Genomic DNA, 21,813 nt, shown 5'->3' on the forward strand with positions numbered 1-21,813 from the left:
GCGCATTATTATATATATTATATAATATACATACATAAGTATGGTAAATTGCGTGTAGTGAGGCCGAGTGATCAGTTTGGAGCAGGTATTATAGGACAAAACCCAGGTGAGATCACTGAGGGCCTCAGCGTTACCCACAATCCCCAGGGAAATTGACCGCCAAGCCGATCCATATAACAGAAGGGGAGAGGGGAGCCGGGCAGGATTCAGTTAATGTGGAAATAGAATGGATTAAGTGAGGAAGCCGCAGGAAACCAATTCGCTTTATTCACTGCAGCTGCCATAAGTCTGACGTAATTGGTGGGAGGAACGCGGAAGTGCCCGTTGACCCCGATGTTAAAAGTTCACTATAAAAACACCACTTCAAGAACCAAAATAGTCAAAATAACAAGCTGAATACACTCTCGGGGTTAAAAACTCATCATTACCAGACTCCGGTTGTTTTTCACTGCTGTTGTTTTCGCGTTTGGAAAAAATCAACAACGAATGCAGCTGACGGCTCACTAGGGCTCATTCACTTTCATGTATTTCCAAACGCAAAAACTATGGCAGCAAAAAACAACCGGAGTCTGGTAATAATGAGTGTGTAACCCCCGATAGACATCACAAGCGCAATGGTGGGGTCAGAGTTCTAGCGAGCAGTGGCTTGTCAATGTATGCTGGACTAGGCTACGTTTGGTAGCAAGCAGACAAAAACCTTTAACTAGACTTCATGTATCATCTAACCCTCATTGTCCATCTACTTCGGAGGCCCCCATGTTTTTATGCAGTTTCCCGCTCATGGCCGCTTTCGGGACTGTTAGGGACGGCCGTTGGACGAGCTACCGCTCTCCGTATCTACAGTCCCTCGTCCCCCCGTAGACCAGCTGTCCTCAAAAGGATCTCCCGCTGTTCTCACAAGTGGCGCTTCTCAACAAAGTGTCCGTAACTGGCGCTGGGTTTTGAACGCTCGGAATTGCTAGTAAACATGCTTAATTGTATGTTATTCGACTTCTGGCAAACTGACTTGCCTAAAAAAAATGGTCGTTCTTCTTCTGCGTTTGTTATTGGCGGTGCAAGAATCAAGAATCTCAGTCGACCTATGGGTCTCCGACTGATGATTCGACTCATCGACTTTCAGGGGGCAACCCTAGAAGTGTTACAATCTGATTTTCATATTATGTCTAGCTAGCTGACAGCGGGGCGTAGCGTAGCTAACTAGCATGTTGAAAGAGAGGGGGGGGGGGGTGCTTAAGTGTACGGCAGTGTCCAGCAGTTCAGTGCTCTCCCGAACCAAAACCTCAGCTGGTCCCAGTAAGTTCTTCACCCCACGGTACCTCCTACCTTGAGAGAGGGAGGCTTGCGAATCTCACCCACGACCTATTTTGGATTCAAAACGGCGTATTTTCGCTGAAACGTCACGATTTTGCACCCCTGTAAATCACAGCTCCATCCCTGTTGGAGATGTATGAATGTCCTGCGGAGCTTAGACTCTCTTAGCAATGCTCATAGCAGAGCTATTCTCCTGTAATTGGGAAAGACGGTAGAAAGGTCAGGGTCTCCATATGCTTCTTATCAATTATGCAAGGTCATTATTATCTAAGGCATTGTCTGCCAATAGCTCACTGAGGTGGTGTGAGATGATTGGACAGGGAGATGGGATGTGTGAAAGCTGATCCAGCCCTGTGAGTGAATCATGGGAGGATTTTAACACGTAGACGATTGCAATATGAATTTGCTCTTAATCAAACAGGATTGTGGAGAATGGCTATATAAGCTGTATGTGGGTGTGTGTTTGTGTGTCTGTGTGTGTGTGTACATGCGTGTGTGTGTATGTGTATGGCTTGTGAGAGTGTATTGCATGATTACAATCACAGTTTACTTTGATAAAGTAGTTCTGTTAAAAAATAAAAAGAATAAAATAAAATAAAATAAATTCGATGGATGAGCTCCAAACATGGATACTGACCTCTGACACCTAGAATGGTAGGGTCAGTGTTTTCCACCAGCATTCTGCTGATTGGAAAAAATATCTTTACATTTCATTACAGATTTTGGGGGATAATTCAGGCGCTGGATCTCCACGGGAGAGTGTACCGTCAATTATCGTCAATGATCAACCCCTGCTGCTGAAATAGTGCTGATCAGTCTTAATAAAGCAATCGTTACCGGGAGCCAGGAATGAGCCTAAGGTTGGCACCAGCGACCGGCCTGTCACGTCTTCACTCTGCCTGACTCTCGCCTGCTCAAAAGAAAAGTACAGAACGGAATGTTGACAGCATAACTTCCTGATTTAAAGCCAGCATTGATCTTTACCAGAGCCAGTGTGCTCAGGTATCAGACATTTTTGATGTCTGGTTTTGACGTTTTGCCATTTTCATGGGCTGGTGTACAGAAAATTGTGTTTCTCAAAGCAAATGGCCCTGGAAAGCATCACAGTGGAGAGGCTGGTGATGTCTCAAATGGCTAAAATGCTGCAAATAGACAGCAGTACATAAAATTGTGTTTTTCAAAGCAAATCGCCCAGAAAAGCTCACAATGGAGAGCCTGGCGGTGTCTCAGGTGGCTAAAATGCTGCAAATAGGCAGCATTCGGAGGCAGGGAGGCATCAAGTCATGTCCCAATTGAATGTTTACAAATACGTTGCCTGCTGAGGCGCCTCCGACTAAGCAGATTCTGAGGGCAGCGCAGATGTAGCCTTCGTTCCCACATTCCCATGAGCCCGCTCCACTGCTCCAAACAAAAGCCCAACAGGGGATATCTGCAGAGCCGCAGAGCAGGATCTACAGCTCGATGTGGGGTCTACAGCTCGATGTGGGGTCTACAGCTCGATGTGGGGTTTACAGCTCAATGTGGGGTCTACAGCTCGATGTGGGGTCTACAGCTCGATGTGGGGTCTACAGCTCAATGTGGGGTCTACAGCTCGATGTGGGGTCTACAGCTCAATGTGGGGTCTACAGCTCAATGTGGGGTCTACAGCACTTTGAAATATGGCTTCCAGTGAAAATGTTAGTACCTTAAAGGACACCTTTGCTATTTTTGACATTAGGGCTTATTTTCGGTCTGTCATTTGCTTCGATGCTGAGCTAGTGTTAGCTAGCACTAGCTTGTTAGGTAGCATGCTTGGCAGCAGGATTGAAATGCATTATGGGACTAGCAAAGAGTGAGGGAACCATGGAGAGGGAGTTTGGCCAGAGAATCGGAGCAGCTGGTGCGGTTCTGAAGTCGCTTTACCGCACTGTTGTGACAAAAAGAGAGCTGAGCCAAAAGGCAAAGCTCTCAATCTACCGGTCTATCTTCGTCCCCACCCTCACCTATGGTCATGAAGGATGGGTCATGACCGAAAGAACGAGATCACGGATACAAGCGTCCAAAATGAGTTTTCTCCGGAGGGTGGCTGGGGTCTCCCTGAGAGATCGGGCGAGAAGTTCAGTCACCCTTGGAGAGACTCGGAGTAGAGACGCTGCTCCTTTGCGTCGAAAGGAGCCAGTTGAGGTGGTTAGGGCATCTAGTGAGGATACCTCCTGGGCACCTCCCTAGGGAGGTGTTCCAGGCGTGTCCGGCTGGGAGGAGGCCGCGGGGTAGACCCAGGACCAGGTGGCGGGACTACATCTCCGCACTGTCCTGTGAGCAGCTACAGATTCCCCAGGCAGAGCTGGTTGATGCTGCCAGGGAAAGGGATGTCTGGGTCCCCCTGCTGGAACTGCTGCCTCCGTGACCCGACCCCGGATAAGCGGATGAAGATGGATGGATGGATGGACTAGCAAAGATTATTGATGATATTCCCCTAAAACCCTAAATCCATTCTCAGCAACCTCATCTTCAGGTTCCGTGGCACAGAATCAGAGATTTTCCACAGGGAAAATCCCGCCGGGGACAAAACGCTGAGCCTGATGACAGGGAGCCTCCACAAAGCCTGCTGGCTAAACTACTAGCATCTAAAGCAAGGTGGATTGAGGGCCTCGTTCACTGACACACTGATACTCTACCTGACACTGATCTAGCAATGCTAAAGCTACCATTAGCCTGCCGTCGGACCCCTATCGCACTCGTGTTTCTGAAAGGGATTTCCCTGAAGAAAGAAAAAAAAATTGGAGGGGAATTATATAATCTATTCCAATGTTCACTTCTAGTATTGTTTTCTCTGGTGTGTGTGTGTGTGTGTGTGTGGGGGGGGGGGGGTTAAGGGAAGCAATGAGACATTACATTGATAATCTAATCCATTGGCTGGGATTTTATCGGGTGGTTTTGAACAGTCATTATAAAGGGATAAAGCCCTAGGGTACAGGTCGATTTAGAGTAAAACACAACACAGCATCCACCATTGTTATGGCTCAGGGTATATCGGTCTGGGAGAGAAGAAACACTGTCACGGCCGTGACAGGAATGTAAAGCAGGACAGAGAGAATGTCCAGCACTGAATGGACATTCAGAGGAGCATTGAACGTTAAAGACAGCCGGCCGACACACACAGTCCATGAAGATCTCATCGTTTTAGCCGGAACTTCCCGAAGTCCCCTGAGGTTTCAAACACCGTCCACTCAATGTCCTCATTCACATGCATCCCGTGTGTGTGTGTGTGTGTGTGTGTGTGTGTGTGAGTGTGAGGGAGAGGCGTAGAGAAAAAGAAAACATGATTTGTTGGTGTATCCAGTGGCGTTTCCTCCCGTAGGCCAGGGTAAGACATATCCCAAGACGTTTAATTGCTTCCTTTGTTTCAGACTGGCAATCATGGTCTTCTATCAATTCTTTCAATTTGGTCAGTGCTCACGATCACCCCCTCTAAAAGGCCTCGGGAAATAGGCTGTTATGTGAATAAGTCAATGGGATAAACAAATGTATGAAAAAAAAACAATGTACGCCAAACATATTTTTATTATTAGCAAATCAAATAAGTCCACATACACTAAACTGTGCACTAACCCTGCAGTAATCTAAACTGTAAGATTATTCAAGATGCTTGAAAAAAGGGGCTGAGTTAAGCTAAAACGGTTTTGGCTTCTCCCAAATCAAATCTTCCAGAAGGCAGCTTTACAATTTTCTTTCGAACCTTATCATCATTAGTCTCGCCTATATTGCCAATGGCATTAGAACTGAGAACAGGATGGGCTTGACGACCATCAAACAGACATTTAGACCAATTTAGTGTGTATTTTCACTGTACTGTTCATAATATTTTTTCTCTTTCAGCCCCCCCCCCATCTTTCTCTGTGAACCCACGCCCACCCTTTATCCTTAGGACTGAAGCAGAGTGGCTCACAGTCCAGCAACAGGTGGACGCTCACCAGTCAATTGGCAGAAGGAGCTGTTGCCATATGAACCCAATTAAATGCTATATTCAAAAATGTAATAGAACACGCCATTTGCATCCAGTTATGGAAACAATGGAAATGGCATGAGGAAGGTATTGCTGTTGTCACGCAACAGAAACAAAATTACAAATCGTTTTCACAAGACTACCGTCACAGGGTCACCTGAAAGTGAAAAGCTGTGGCCGAGAAGTTGTGTTTGTAACAAAAAAACAGTAATCACCCAGGGGCCAGATAAGTGAGCTGTAAAAATTCTTCCCTGACCCCTCTCAACAAGGCGATCGAGCAAGCTCCTGGAGTATGTTTGTCTACCGGCTAAGAACATTTATAAAGCAATACATTACATTAAATTACATTTAAGAGTAAGAGAGGCTCCTCCTCCTCCTCCTCCAGCAAACTAGTCTTTATCCCCACCTACTCCTCTCCTCCTTCACAGACTACTCAGGCATCTTAGATTTCAAAACACCACTTGGTAAACACAAATAAGCTCTGGGGCCTACATCTTATTTGGCTCTCTGTCACGAGGATGGAGTATTGTCTATAGGCACTGTACGGTTCGAATGTGGCCCACTCTTTAAGAATCCGGTGTGAAAGTACAGTATGGTTGACCTGTTCAAGTTGTGAGTTGCTCTCTCTCAGTCAATGGGCTTTTATAGCATTAAGATCCAAAGATCCTTGTCCTCATAACAGCTGGGCTGCTCTACCAAACCCTGTTAAGAATCACACAGAGAAATAAGGTCCTAAATTATTCACCCTGCCTGTGGCTAAATATAATAAATGTCTGCATATATGATGCTGTATTCTTTATGTCAATTTAGTGATATGGCTGTACTATTCATGAGGTATTTGGGCTATAGCGCTTCCAAAGTTCTTCATTATGCAATGTGGTCAGTGTAGTATGGGCGCACGCGCACACACACACACACACGCACACACACACACGCACACACACACACACACACACACACACACACACACACACACACACACACAGACTGCTTTTTTTGTACTTTGTCAGATATGAGTCAGCATAATGAACACACATTGAGAGTGCATTTCATACATTGAATGATTTCTACTCATTTGGACCTTTTATGGGGGAATGCATATATTTTGTACCGCAGTCAGAAACGCACAGAAATGAACATGCCACACTACTTCACTAACTTCATGATGCATATGCATAGTAGCCTACAGTATGTTATTCATACCCAAAACCCAAACCTAAAAGCAGCACAAGTTTCCTAATAGTCGGAGTAAAGAGGGGTAAAATGACAACGGCACAGTAAGTCGCCCATTGATATGGAAACATTCTGTTTGACAGCCATGGGTGACGTGATAATGCAGGATAAGGGAGCCACTCTACTGGGCAACAGTTGAATCAGGAATCATTCACATTGACCAGGATAAGAGAGCTAATCCACCATTCCACAGTTGAATCAGGAATCATTCACATTTGCCAGGATAAGAGAGCTAATCCACCATTCCACAGTTGAATCAGGAATCATTCACGTTTGCCAGGATAAGGGGGCTAATCCCCCATTCCACAGTTGAATCAGGAATCATTCACATTGACCAGGATAAGAGAGCTAATCCACCATTCCACAGTTGAATCAGGAATCATTCACATTGACCAGGATAAGGGGGATAATCCACCATTCCACAGTTGAATCAGGAATCATTCACGTTTGCCAGGATAAGGGGGCTAATCCACCATTCCACAGTTGAATCAGGAATCATTCACATTGACCAGGATAAGAGAGCTAATCCACCATTCCACAGTTGAATCAGGAATCATTCACATTGACCAGGATAAGAGAGCTAATCCACCATTCCACAGTTGAATCAGGAATCATTCACGTTTGCCAGGATAAGGGAGCTACTCCGCTGGGTGACAGTTGAGTCAGGAATCATTCACATTGACCAGGATAAGGAGGGGGGGGGGGGGTTCCACTACACGGCAGTTAAATCAGGGATCATTCACATTGACTTCAGCTGCGACGGAGCCAGAGGGTGAACATTTAGCACACATCTATCTTCTTTTAACCTGTAACTTCATAATTGGTGCCAGGTCGTTAAGTGGGTAATTAACGACGCTCCTCCAACTGGCTGCATAGCATTATCCTAAAATGACCTTAAAAAGAGGTACTCCACCAAGCCATGCTGTATTTAAATGATTCTGTAGAGGAATGCAGACAGTACCTGAACTGACCGTGGAAGCATTTTCTTTTTGATGGTGTGTTGGCAACATAATAGAAACCTTGAACTTACTAAAGGTGCCAACTCAAGTTTTGTTTAATAAGGCATATCAGGAGTTTTGTGAAACTTACAGTGCACCAAAATGTGCTGCATTAATTGATTTGGTTTATTTATTTGCTGAGGGACAGTGCAAGTTAATGAACAATCACTATATGATTTTAGCAATACAAACAGAGATTGTAAACTAGCCAGGTTGTAGCCAGAGGCTAATTTCCACCGGTAGTCCCATGAGAAGATGTTCCCTAAAAGAAGAGAAGTACAATACTAAAAACCTATAACGTTAAGGATCTTCTTACTAGAAGCAGTATGAGACAGCTAGCCTGAGCCCACGTGGTCAGAGCTTGCCTGTTGGTAGCAGATGAGTAAAAAAACAACTTTAGCTACGCTTGCAGCTCGTTTGCAGGTTCCTGTGTCACCTACAGACACGCAGCAGAGGACATGGAGCAGAGCTGGACACACTCACCGTTTTATAGCACTGAAACTGGACTTTGCCAAACTGAGTCAAGTGACCTTGCTCTAAAACCTTTAATTTCAAACAGAAAATATGCATGAGTATTTCTAGATTTAGAGGTTTTGGTGAGGGTTGATGTATCACAGACAGCGCATCAACACGTATTGTATGCAGGTAAGACAAGCTGGTATCTAGGACCGATCTTTGCGTGTAGGTGTGTTTGTGGTGCACTGTATAAAGAGCAAGGCAGTACCAAATGGTCCGACTCACTGATAAGGAACTGATGTGTTCCTATGCGATACCGCAGTCAAGAATCTCCCTCGTGCACACTAAGGCACGTGCCTCGCAGTCAATGTGGCAGCGAGCTGAAAAGTCAATGTTTCAAATGAATTCATCTGATTCTTATGCTGCCTAATATTTCACAGCCTGTGGCTAGGCAATGTCTCCCTCTCCCTTCTCCTCTCTCTCTCCTCTCTTTCTCTCACTCTCAATGTCTCTCTCTCCCTCTCTCAGATGAATGAGAGAGAGAGAGGTGGGTGGCAGCCAGGCATTGTTCCTTCGGCTGCCTCCTGTTTATACCCTAACAGGATTTACTCTGGGGCTCGTCTTACACCCTGGAATAGAGACTCTGCAGCCAACAGTGCAGGTGGTTGGTAGTAAATTACCCATGCTGCCCTCCAAGTCCCAAAGCATGATGGGGTTTTCCAACGCCCCCCCCCCCCCCCTCCAACCACCCTCACCATCCTTAAATACTCCCCTCAACAAACTTCCAGAAAACTGCAGGTCTGCTGCAACTCTCAGCTCTTTTCAATCAAGACCGATCTTAATCTTGATCAGTCTCGATCAAGATCAGTCTTGCCGAAGCACCCATCAGCCAAAGCGCCCATCAACATTGATCTGATTGGACAGACCATCTAGCCGAAGATAATCGTCTTCCCCTCTCCTTTCTATGCCCCTCTATCACTCTAACAGGTAGACTGGTATTGATATCCAATCCCAGGTGGTTAAGCTCTGTCTGGGGTCACAGGAAAGCACAAACATTTGTCACACTATCCTACACATCCCGAGTTGTAAAACCGCCATATTCAGGATGCCGGAATGATATGGGAGATCAGTGGTTGTGAAAGGAGACACGCATTCAGGTGTTGATGTAAGTAGATCACTTTCAATCAATCAATCAATCAATCAATCAAAGCTTTATTTGTATGGCGCATTTCATACCCAGAGGCAACACAATGCGCTTTACAGAGAACAAGGGAGGTGGGCATATGACCCACACTCTACAGATTCCAGAGGGAAGCAAAAAAACAGTTATCACCCAGGGGCCAGATAAGTGAGCTGTAAAAATTTTTCCCTGACCCCTCTCAACAAGGCGATCGAACGATTGACTTTCCGAAGTCGTACCATGCATGGGGGATTCCGAGCCAGCTAACAGCTGTAAGTCAGGCTACTGTAATGAATAGGAACATAAGGAGCTGACGTGAATAGAGGCCGACGCCCTTATTAGAGCATTACGGCGTTTCTGTACATCCTGAACCAAACGCGTTCGCTATGTCACTTCCTGAAAACCTGTCGGTTGAAGCTCTTGCTAACATCACGGGGATGGAGAGAAAAAAGAAGGCGGGATATTGGCCCCCTACCGACCCCCAACCACCACCCCGCTTCAAAAAAGGCCGGTTTGTTTTCAGATACACAAATTAAAGCGCTGCTAAAATCCCAGCTGGCGGTGACGTTTTAAGAGAGGCTGATGGCTTTTTTTTTTTATACAGATCAGAGATTAACTATGTCATTGGCTATAGAAGCTTATCAAATTACAGTAGGAATCAACCCCTCTGATTACAGTGGCCAATAGCATTCAAAATGTTTATGGTTTCTCTATGGGGGGGGGGGGGGGGGGGGTTCCAGGAAGGAAATCTGAAATTCTTTCAGAGGTGTCTCAGGAATTGAAAACAGGATGTGTCACCGGTGCAGAGCCGACAGTGAGGAAGTGACCTGAGGGACAGCAGCTGTCCCTCACCTTGAGAAGGGAGTGACGACGGCGGTGGCCTGGGTTCAGGCACAGAGGACAAGGGCCGACTCAACGCCTCAAGGGAACATTTCCCCTGCAAGAGCAGCGGCCTGGACTGTGACACACACACACAGGCACACACACACTCACTCACACACACACACACACACACACACACATACATACACAGACACACACACACACACACACTCACCTACACTTACACACACACAAACACAAACATACACACAAACACACACACACACACACTCACCTACACTCACACACACATACACACACACACACACACACACACACACACACACACACACACACACATACACAGACACACACACACACACACACACACACACACACACAAACACACACACACTCACACACACACCGACACACACACGAACACACGTTCTTGTAGTGCAGACTCTATCTATTGTGGAGGAAATAGATCCAACATCTTGTGAAAGGAGAGCCTCTCGGGCCTCAGTGGGCTGTGGGTCTGACAGAACCTCATCAGTATCAGTCAGACGAGTGATTTCATCTACATTACAAACCCCAGTCAGGGAGCTGATATTTACAACTCCAACCTTTGGAAAGTATTAATTCAGCAGCTGAATAAAGGCACACAGAGGGGGCAAAAAAATGACTGTTTCACACACACACACACACACACACACACACACACACACACACACACACACTCACAAACACACACACACACACACTCACAAACACACACACACACATAAACACACACACAAACACACACTCCTAAACACACACACACACAGAGGGGGCTAAAAAAAACACACACACACAGAGGGGGCAAAAAAATAAAAAACTCTCACACACACACACACTCACAAATATACACACACATAAACATGCACACAAACACACACTCTTAAACACACACACACACGCACAAACATGTACGAATGCGCTCATGCGCATAGTCACATACTGCCAGCTCAGCATGCAGACAGGCCCAGTACACGCGTGTGCGTACACACATACGGTACGATACAGTCTCCACACACGCGGTGTGTGCCCAACACAGCACCCCTCGGTATGACAGGCAGGACGCAGCTTGTCATGCTAAATCTACACAGCCCCGAGGATCCACCTCTGCAAGGCTGCACTGCGTATCCTTCCACACTATCAGGTACCTTTCACTGCGTATCCTTCCACACTATCGGGGACCTTTCACTGCGTATCCTTCCACACTATCGGGGACCTTTCACCCTGTGTATCCTTCCACACTATCGGGGACCTTTCACCCTGCGTATCCTTCCACACTATCGGGGACCTTTCACTGCGTATCCTTCCACACTATCGGGGACCTTTCACTGTGTATCCTTCCACACTATCGGGGACCTTTCACCCTGTGTATCCTTCCACACTATCGGGGACCTTTCACTGTGTATCCTTCCACACTATCGGGGACCTTTCACTGTGTATCCTTCCACACTATCGGGGACCTTTCACTGCGTATCCTTCCACACTATCGGGTACCTTTCACTGCGTATCCTTCCACACTATCGGGTACCTTTCACCCTGCATGTACAGTAACACGCATGTACAGTAACAACATGCACAGACATAAGCAGCATTCCGATGGGAACATGGCTTATAATCACCAGGCTTATGTTAGGCGGGGATTAAACAGTGAAAGGTATACCTCAACCGTAGTCCCACTTAGCTCATTGGAGCGCCACGTGGTCTTAGAGTTTATGACGGATTTAAAACAACCATCCGGGGTAATTAACAGTCTAGGACGGGGGGTGGGAGTAGGGTGGGGTGGTCCTTCTCTCCCTAGATGCCCAGTGAATAGGCATAGCAAAACTCAAACAAATCCATTATGGAGGATTTACACAGGGGTTATTAAACAGTAGGACAATAATGGTCCTGGACCGCCTCTCCATCATGTTTAGAGCGCAGGGAGTAATGAGTTGTCATAAGTGAAGGATCAGCTGGGGATATTCGATTGGCCCTTGCCAACACATTCAAAACAACAATTATTTTGGAGCCTTCGATATGCAGATGATAAGCGAGGTAGAAACAGCTCCCTTGTTATGGCAGAGAAAGCAATGCTTTCTACGCGCCGGGCTTAATGCACAGTGTGGAAGTGGGAAGTGTGTTTGTGGTGGGGGTTGGGTGGGGGTGGCTGTGATTAATTTCTCCTTGATGTTACCTTGGGAAGGTGGGGGGGGGGTGAAAATTGAGGGGCAGAAAAGGTTGGGTAATGTGTGTGTGTGTGTGTGTGTGTGTGTGTGTGTGTGTGTGTGTGTGTGTGTGTGTGTGTGTGTATGTGCGCGCATGCATGCGTGCGTGAGAAGGGGGGCCACAGCGGGTCAAAGCACTCAACAAATTACTCCATGTTTTAACTGAGAGGCCGAAACAGACCCTTGCCTTCAGGCCACTCTGTCCTCCCCTGGTTCCTACAGCATCATTATCACCCGCCCTTTGATTGGATAATTATCCACAGCATGCCTTAAGAAGGACAGTGCAATTCTCAAATCACTACTGTCAGGTGTTGCTTCCAGCCTTGCGCATTCATCTCTCTCTCTCTCTCTCTCTCTCTCTCTCTCTCTCTCTCGCTCTCTCTCTCTCCACCAGTCCTCCAGTTATTCTATCTCAGTTATTAAATCTCCTCTCAGCATCTTTCTGTTCACGCCTGTTTCCATCCACAGTCGTCCTCCCACCTCCTGTCTGTCTTTCCCCTTCCTCCTTGCCACACGGTCACAGGGGCCTGACTGCCATTCTCAGCGGGGTGACCTACGGCAAAGGTCAGGGCGACCCCCTCCTGTCACTCAACCACCGGCAGCACCTCCGTCACCCCCTCGTCTCCCACACAAACATGACCCAGGGAGGCTCATCGATCCCAGGGCCTCATCGATCGCACCGGACCCCCTGTAACCCTGACGCCCTCAAACTACCCCTCATTTAGGATGTCAGATGAGCACCGCAAGCGTATAATATTGACTGAGCAAAGGTAAGTGGACAGGGGATGGACAGTACACACTAATTACAGAACAGAATGTAGAGATGCTTAACCATCACCAAATGATCCAATAACTACCCATTCAACCTTACCCTTAACCATAACCTTAATCAGTTGCTACTTATCATGTTGAGCATCTGTACAGGGATGCACTGTGATTTCATTATCTGCATCTGTATCTGTTCAATCAACATAATTATCTGTATTCGTATATGTAGGCGTGGTTTATACGGGAAGGTCGTTAAATTGTATTTTCTCATAACTTAATATCCATTGGCAATGCAATTATTGAGCATTAAAAACATCAAATTGATTTAATATTGGCATAAAATTAGCTCTGAAATTTCCATGTTTGAGTCAACCCATTAAAAGTTTGCTGATTCTTAATTGAAGTTCTCAATGGAGTGCAACTAAACAATTCTGTCTGGTATCAGGATAACTCAAATGGGATGTGATGGAAAACAACTGTCGAATACAACAGTAGAGGGCGCTGTGCTGCCATCAGATGCCAGTTGTCACATGACTAGCAACATTCGCTCTGAATCAAGACAACATGAAGCGAGCAAAACGGAGTTTGGACATGAGTGCGCTGCTAAATGTGCAACACTGCTTTAAAACTTAGTAGCTGTACTACAACAATGCAGGCAGCACTACCACATATGTAGTAACATCCACAAGCCACATTTCGTCTCAGACTGAGTGTAGCCTATTTTTTTTCTAGTTGACAATAACTTAACGCTATGGCTTAAGCCATGTTTTTCCCCATAACATTACTGCAATGGATATAAAGTCTGCCAGTGGAACGCGGTTTCAAATCCATACCTACCAAAACAGAATGACCAGCTAACATTAGCTGAATTAAGCAACTTGCTGCATGACTTTACCTGACAATGGGTGCCTGAAAATGTGTTTTCTCTTACCACCTCGCTGTAGGCATTGCCAGTGGTCTCATCAGATTCGCGGCATCTCCTGTGATTCACTCATCAACATAACAATATGCTAATGCAGATGGCACGCGTGTTTTTTTTTCCTCCTCCAAATAATATACATGAGTAACTTCGGATAGAAGAAATATCTGTTTCCAAGGCACTATCTGTACATTTCCAAATACGGTATCTGTATTCAGCCACACTCTTACTGTACAGTAGATCACCAATAGAGATGGTGTGTTGGCTGTACAAATAAACGACCAGAATCAGCAAAGCAATAACAGCCAAAAGGAATGGAGTGTGTAATGATGCAAACAGTGCTCTTCTCTGCAGTGCATAATAAGTCATTGTCAATCAGCTTCGATACACATGGGCCCCTGCTGTTGCTGCTGTTGTATAATTATGCTGAATATGAAGCACTCTGGTTGGCTGCCAGAAGTGAACACCTGTTGTCTTCTTCTCCACTTTGATCCTGCCAGCAAGTTAACCGAGCTGTAACATATGGTATGCCTTCTAAACAGAAAGGGTTTGCTTCACAGTGTTTGAAATTCTGAATTGGACGTCCATTCTGAAAATGTCAAAATACTTGAATTGTAAAAATGACTATTGATGATGTTCAATGATTAATAAATGATGAATAAATTCAACTGCAATTGTCACCAACAGAGAAGAGTGATTGATAGACAAGTCTCTCACCCCACAGGGTATGAAATGTATGTGACACTCTCACTGAACAATGTCAACCTTAGTAATACAGCAACATAGAAACATAGAGTATCTATACACACTGTGAGGACATGCTGCTTCAATCACATGAAGGGATAATACCTGGAGTAGGTATTCATCAGATTCAGTTTATTAGATGTTAAATGGCCATTAATCAAGGTTGCTATGCGAGACTTTGTGGAAACAGAAGGGCTGGTTGGTAAAGCAGAGAACCATATGTAGCCAGGGGTTCAATTAAAAATAACCAGGCATATACAGGTGCATCCCAAAAAATTTGAATATTGTGAAAAAGTCCATTATTTTCCATAATTTAATTCAAGAAGTGAAACTTTCATGTATTTTAGATCCATTACGCAAAGTGAAATATATCAAGCCTTTTTTGTTTTAATCTTTATGATTGTACAGTATGCTCATTTATACACTCAATACTTGGCCGGGGCTCCTTTTTGCACAAATTACTGCATCAGCGTGGAGTGAGGCAATCAGCCTTGAAATATTTCACTTCATGTGTAATGAATATATAATATATGAAAGTTTCACTTTTTGAATTAAATTATAGAAAATAATGAACTTTCAACAATATTCTAATTTTCTGAGATGCACCTGTGGGTTCACAAACGTCATCAGCCGGAGCTCAACCTCGGCACATCTATCATCAACATTGAATTTATTTTTTACTTTATTGTTAATAGAATGCAGCCATTTCATGTTCACCATTACAATAAATCACAATTCATTTTAGTTACTGTTTTTTCAAGTTTAAAATGATGTTTCGTCATCACTTTCACTGGCCTGGGTAACCTACTCTCCCCTTTCTTTCACTGGCCTGGGTAACCTACTCTCCCCTTTCTTTCACTGGCCTGGGTAACCTATTCTCCCCTTTCTTTCACTAGTGTGGGTAACCTACTCTTCCCTTTCTTTCACTAGCCTGGGTAACCTACTCTTCCCTTTCTTTCACTGGCCTGGGTAACCTACTCTCCCCTTTCTTTCACTGGCCTGGGTAACCTACTCTCCCCTTTCTTTCACTGGCCTGGGTAACCTACTCTCCCCTTTCTTTCACTGGACTGGGTAACCTACTCTCCCCTTTCTTTCACTGGCCTGGGTAACCTACTCTCCCCTTTCTTTCACTGGCCTGGGTATTGTGGGTAACCTACTCTTCACTTTCGCTCCGCTTGTCAGTCAGTTGTCAGATTAGAAATGCTGTGCTCATGGGATAGATAGTGTTAGATCCAGAAACATGAAGGACTCCTTGGTCAGAGCCGACACATATCACCCCCCCTCCAGCCTCAGACACATATGACCCCCCCTCCAGCCTCAGACACATACGACCCCCCCTCCAGCCTCAGACACATATGACCCCCCTCCAGCCTCAGACACATATGACCCCCCGCCAGCCTCAGACACATATGACCCCCCCCTCCAGCCTCAGACACATATGACCCCCCGCCAGCCTCAGACACATATGACCCCCCCCTCCAGCTTCAGACACATATGACCCCCCCTCCAGCCTCAGACACATATGACCCCCCCTCCAGCCTCAGACACATATGACCCCCCCCTCCAGCTTCAGACACATATGACCCCCCCTCCAGCCTCAGACACATATGACCCCCCCTCCAGCCTCAGACACATAGACCCCCCGCCAGCCTCAGACACATATGACCCCCCTTCAGCCTCAGACACATACGACCCCCCCTCCAGCCTCAGACACATACGACCCCCCTCCAGCCTCAGACACATATGACCCCCCCTCCAGCCTCAGACACATATGACCCCCCCTTCAGCCTCAGACACATATGACCCCCCTCCAGCCTCAGACACATATGACCCCCCCTCCAGCCTCAGACACAAATGGACCCCCCTCCAGCCTCAGACACATATGACCCCCCCTCCAGCCTCAGACACATATGACCCCCCCTCCAGCCTCAGACACATATGACCCCCCTCCAGCCTCAGACACATATGACCCAATATGGTATACGACAGTTTGTGACATTTAACTCCAGTAACGTCATATACCTTCTCTCCTGCCCATGTGATCTCCAACACGTTGGAAAAACTTCAAGGAAAGTGAAAACCAGAATTATTGAACACCGAAGTGCCATCAGGAGAGGGGATGAAAAATCATCCGTTGGCCGCCACTTCAGAGATGCTAGTCATCCAGTCTCCTCCCTAACATTCTGTGTTATTCAGCAGATCAACACACCACGCAGGAGAGGCCATATGGAACAACGCCTTCTCCAGGTTGAATGCAAATGGGTTTATAACCTGAAAACGCTCCACCCTGCCGGCCTCAATGAGGAGATGTCACTCAATTGCTTCATCTGAAATATCTGCTGGTCTATTATGATACTTGTATGTCTTCACTACCATTATATGCTAGTCACTATCCATTACCTTATTTATAATTCTGTATCCTGTATTATTCATATACTTTGTGATAATTTGGCTCTGCACCTTTAAGAAACGCCAGGTCAGTCTTCCAATTATCGAGCCTGCCCTATAAATAGGCCCTAGGTGGGTTGCTCCGCCTTTATGGGAGACTGAGGATGGTCGTTTGACCTAAACGTTTCTGTTTGGTTCTTTTGTATGATTTTTTCACTATGGTAGCACTTTGTCCTTTGTACAGCACTATGATTTAATACATCTGAACTCTTTTGCATCGGTTACCTCAGTGTGGACATTCCCTCATTCTATTCAGAGTGCAAACCTTTTTACCATTTTCTCATGGGATAGGGAGCCCTCCGATTATTTTATGAGTGATTTTATGAGCGAGTATACCTTGGAGTTCGTCAATATTCCAATTAAACAATGTCTTCTCGAACAACCGTGAAATTTTAGTCTGCCAGGAATCTCTGGCAAGCTATCCGATTGACGTTAGCCAGCTATTTTGCTATTTTGTCTGATCCGACTACACTGCAACACAGTGTATGTCTGTGACTGACCCAGGTTCCTGTCTGTTGTTGTACTCAAGAAACCTTGAGTCTGATCTGCAATTCTGTTCCGGTGTAATACTTCCTCTCCTCTGCCATTGAATCTTCAATACCAAATCTCCATCATTTAACAGCAATACTGCCTGAGCAGCTGTTAATCCAATCCATTCAGGATTGTTATCAACAGGCGCTTTAACCATCATCCACAGTTTGTGGAGACGCATCACAATGGCACACAATGACCTTGGGGGACAAAGAACGCGTTATATCTTGCTGGCCTTCGATCATTTATTCAGAATGACTACAGGAACATGATGGAGGGCAGGCTAATGGTCTATGGAATGCAATGGCAACTGACTGATATATAGCCCGGGTGACCCCTCACCCAGGCTCGGGGTGGTGAAAGGATAGCCCCTCGGCCCCGAGCCTGGGGAGGAGAGGACACAACACCTAACCCGCATGACAAAGAAGAAGAATGACAACTGCAAGACCTGAACATGGGTATGGTAAGTGCTTGATCAGACGAACAGTAGGCAGAATATGCACATCACTTCTTGGGGTGCTGGGTTAAGCAATAGTCAATAAAAAGGAAGAGGAACCGCACATGCGTATCCCAGATAGCAAGCGGATCTGGGCCATATACAGGCCAGATCTGGCCCTTGTGGCTTAGTTCCGGCCCATATATGGCCCAGAATCATTACACATCCGCTTGCTATCTGGGGTTCCAAACTAAACTTTATTTTGACGTTTCGAGCGAGCAAGTTTAGTTTGTACCCGATGAGTGTGCGGGTTCTACTGCTTTTCAAGAGCTTGATCAGAGAAATGTGTGGCTCTGTGTGGCATGCTTTCATACTGTCAGCACTGTGCAAAGACAGTGACATTTGTTCAGAGCCAAGACCTGTTCATGACTTTTCAATCAAAGTACAGTAGGTTACAGTTATCTGCTGTGCATGAATACAGTAGATATAGTTGAAGGAGCACTTTATAACTGCCTTACTCAATGCTCTCACCTAGCTTTTTTACAACGGAAAACACACAGCATGCAACAGGGGGATATGACTTTGTAGGTGGCACCACACACATACACACACACACACACACACACACACACACACACACACACACACACACACACACACACACACACACCTCAAACATGTCATGGCATTATTCAAGAGTAGGGTGTCTGTAAACACTATTCTCCAACATGAGACTTGATCAATGCTTGGAGCCATCTCTTGTGAAACAGGAGGCCAATACCAGCACCAAGCAGAACCAAAGGCCAATACCAGCACCAAGTAGAACCAAAGGCCAATACCAGCACCAAGTAGAACCAACTTATTTATCGCAATGGACTGATTCTAGTATTTTAAATGACAGGACAATAAAGGCTGAAATATCAAAATGACTCATGTCTGCAGGCTGGGATATACCCTGCCCCTGTCTCTAATGCAAAAGAGTTTCTGATGGCCAGTTGGTCAGTTTTCCTTGTAATGTTGTCATGAAGATTACAAGGTCTGATTTGTCATCATCAAAGCAACTGAATTTGAATTCTAGCTGATGTTTGGGAATGTAGACCATTGCTCTGTGTTCTTCTAGTACTGCTCTTCCTCTCCTCTCACTCCTTTTCTGCTTTTCTTCCTTGGGCTCCCTCCTCATAGGCCTGGGCCATGAGTTTGTAGCATATGTGCCATGTAATTGATTTAACTCATTTGCAGTGTAAGGAATGGACATTTAATTTCAGCATTCTTGCTCTAGTTTAACGCATAATCAGCTCATCTCATCTGGCGGGTGGTGGGGGGGTAATAGGTTCTAAATTGGACGATGCTACACCCTTTTACCGAGTTTCGTGCCCGGTAATCCTGCTAACAGACAAACATAGACTAACCAACGCACAAACGCAGGCACGCATGCGCACGCGCCACCAAAAACATTACCTTGGGCGGAGGTAATAAAAGTATTCGACGTGATGCAGCCATAGTTTTGGAGACCCAAAATAAAACCTCAACTTAGCCTATCATTGCCGTCAAAAGTAGGCCTTACCACAAACTAGATATGACACGTAGGAAGCCACCTAACCTCCTAAACCCTCCAGCACCAAGTAATGAAATCAAACAGCGAGACAACTGATTCCAACATGATAGCGTAGACCACTAGCCTACTTACCTTCCTGCACCGCCTGAAAGGGATTGTTGGGCTCGATGCGTTTTACCGAGTGGGTGATTTTCTCGCTTTGTAGAATGTCGTCGTTGAGGCTGAGGTCTGAGATGGCGAGTTGGAAAATCTCGTCATCCCTTAAAGCGTTTTCCTCGAAAATGGCACCTGTTGGAGTAAGAGATCAATAGACTAAGACGTAGCCTATGCTGGAAATAAATAAATAATATGTGACCGGCGTCTTTGATAGGCGTCAGACTAAGGTTGATAGACCACTATAAATGTATGACACAAAGTAGGCTAGGCCTATTTGAAAAAGGCTTGTCGTAGTGGCCTGCTTCAGCACCTTGGAGAGCGGCCACGCAGATACCCTGTGTTCAGCGAATCGCGGTGGCTGCATAAGCTCTATATATAGGCATAGTCTATTTCGGAGTTGTGGAAGTAATTTACTCGGTTTTAATGGAGCTATGCAAACCAATTTAAAGACACTGAGCCTATATACCTGAAAAGCCAACCAGACACATATTGAGCCTCGTTTAATGCTGTTTTTAATCGGGACGCCATAGAGACCATTATGAACGAATCTGCATTGGCCCTGGACTTACAGATCAAACAAACTCACGCGCTAGAGACACCGTTTTGCGTGACAAAAGAGTAAATAGCAACAATAATGTATAGGATTGAACTTTGAATGTTCTTTCTTATACCTCTCGCTCCCTCTATCCCTCTCTCTCTCTCTCTCTCTCTCGGTGTGTGTGTGTGCGTGCGTGCGTGCGTGTGTGTGTGTGTGTGTGTGCGTGTGTGTGTGTGTGAGAGAGAGAGAGAGAGAGAGAGAGAGAGAGAGAGAGAGAGAAAGAGGCTGCGGATAGGTTTTATTTAAACATAAAATAAATTAAAGTTTTTCTACAGGCGTTGCCTGTAAAACATCGATTTGCAGGGAATGTCATGGGATCGATTTGGCCCCTGGATCTCTCTGTATTCTGTAACATTGAATATCTCAAACACAATGTCTACTCATGTTTAGGATAGAATCCACCCTATATTCTGACAATCTACCGAAGTGAACCGAGACAAATCTATACGCGTTTTGTATCTTTCACAATGCCAAACCATTGACACGGCCATTTCTGATTATTGATATTACGGTCACGTTCTATTGAAAGTTCAAGCTTGTGACGGGTTTAGGCGGGGGTGGGATTGGTTTAGTAAACCGCCAGTCACACATGGGACATTGATTCCCGAAAAGCTGATGTAAATGCACAGCTGTGATACCATGTTGCTAATCTAAATTGTGGACTTGGATACATTATTGACGGTGATCCACTGAGCTACAGTGCCCTGCTAAAGCATTGACATTGAAAGTCCCTGCCTAAGAAAATAGATTAGGCAACACTGACATAAACCCATTTAAACTTAGGCTAGATCCACCGACCGAAACGTTCTACCTCATTGGGCTTTAGATGTAATGAATAGATCATTCCCTTCGCCCCGTGCAAATTCCCTGTGGTCACTTCCAACGGGCTCTGAGCCCATCGCCAAATGCTCTGGGATTTTAGGCGCATGTTCAGAAAATTCTGAAATGCGCGTAAACCTTATTTGCAACGAAGTGAAATGTTTCTAGGTAACTATAGCCTAAACCTGTAGGCTACAGTTTATCCAGTCCTTACCAATGTGAATGATGGAGTCCGCTCGGGCAGAATTGCTCTGCAATATCCACAGGGAAAGACAGATCAACAGCAACTCCATCTCCGGGTGTCGGCGAAGCAGCTCATCCAAGCTTTCTGAACTATCTTACAATCCAGGGGGGGCACCACAGAAAAAGACGGTCAAAACGCTGAATATCACACAACTAATCTCACGTTCAAAAACGCTAATACAAACGGGAAAGTAAAAACGGTTCTTTCAGCGCGAGAAAGAACCGATGTTAAAGGAGTGTGTGGGATAAAGAGGTGGAGTTAGGTCGAGAAACCGGAGGTTCCAGTCAAAGGACAGGTATGAACCCGGCGTTCCGTCTCACTCTCGCTCTCTACAGCGCTCACAGTG

The 21,813-nt window shown here is 45.7% G+C and overlaps 1 protein-coding gene across 1 annotated transcript in view; it reads right to left on the reverse strand.

Annotated features, from left to right (window-relative positions):
- grid1a (glutamate receptor, ionotropic, delta 1a) overlaps positions 1-21,516 on the reverse strand; it is a gene marked incomplete at both ends in the record, with an annotated part of 259,970 nt that extends 238,454 nt beyond the window's left edge. The window contains 2 exons of the mRNA XM_084450816.1: positions 19,783-19,938; positions 21,438-21,516. Of these exons, the coding sequence (XP_084306942.1) occupies positions 19,783-19,938; positions 21,438-21,516 (235 nt within the window). The remainder of the gene's footprint in view (positions 1-19,782; positions 19,939-21,437) is intronic.
- Between the last annotated feature and the right edge of the window lie 297 nt (positions 21,517-21,813).

This window comes from Borostomias antarcticus (genome assembly GCF_949987555.1).
Source record: "Borostomias antarcticus genome assembly, chromosome: 2".
Classification (NCBI taxonomy): domain Eukaryota; kingdom Metazoa; phylum Chordata; class Actinopteri; order Stomiiformes; family Stomiidae; genus Borostomias; species Borostomias antarcticus.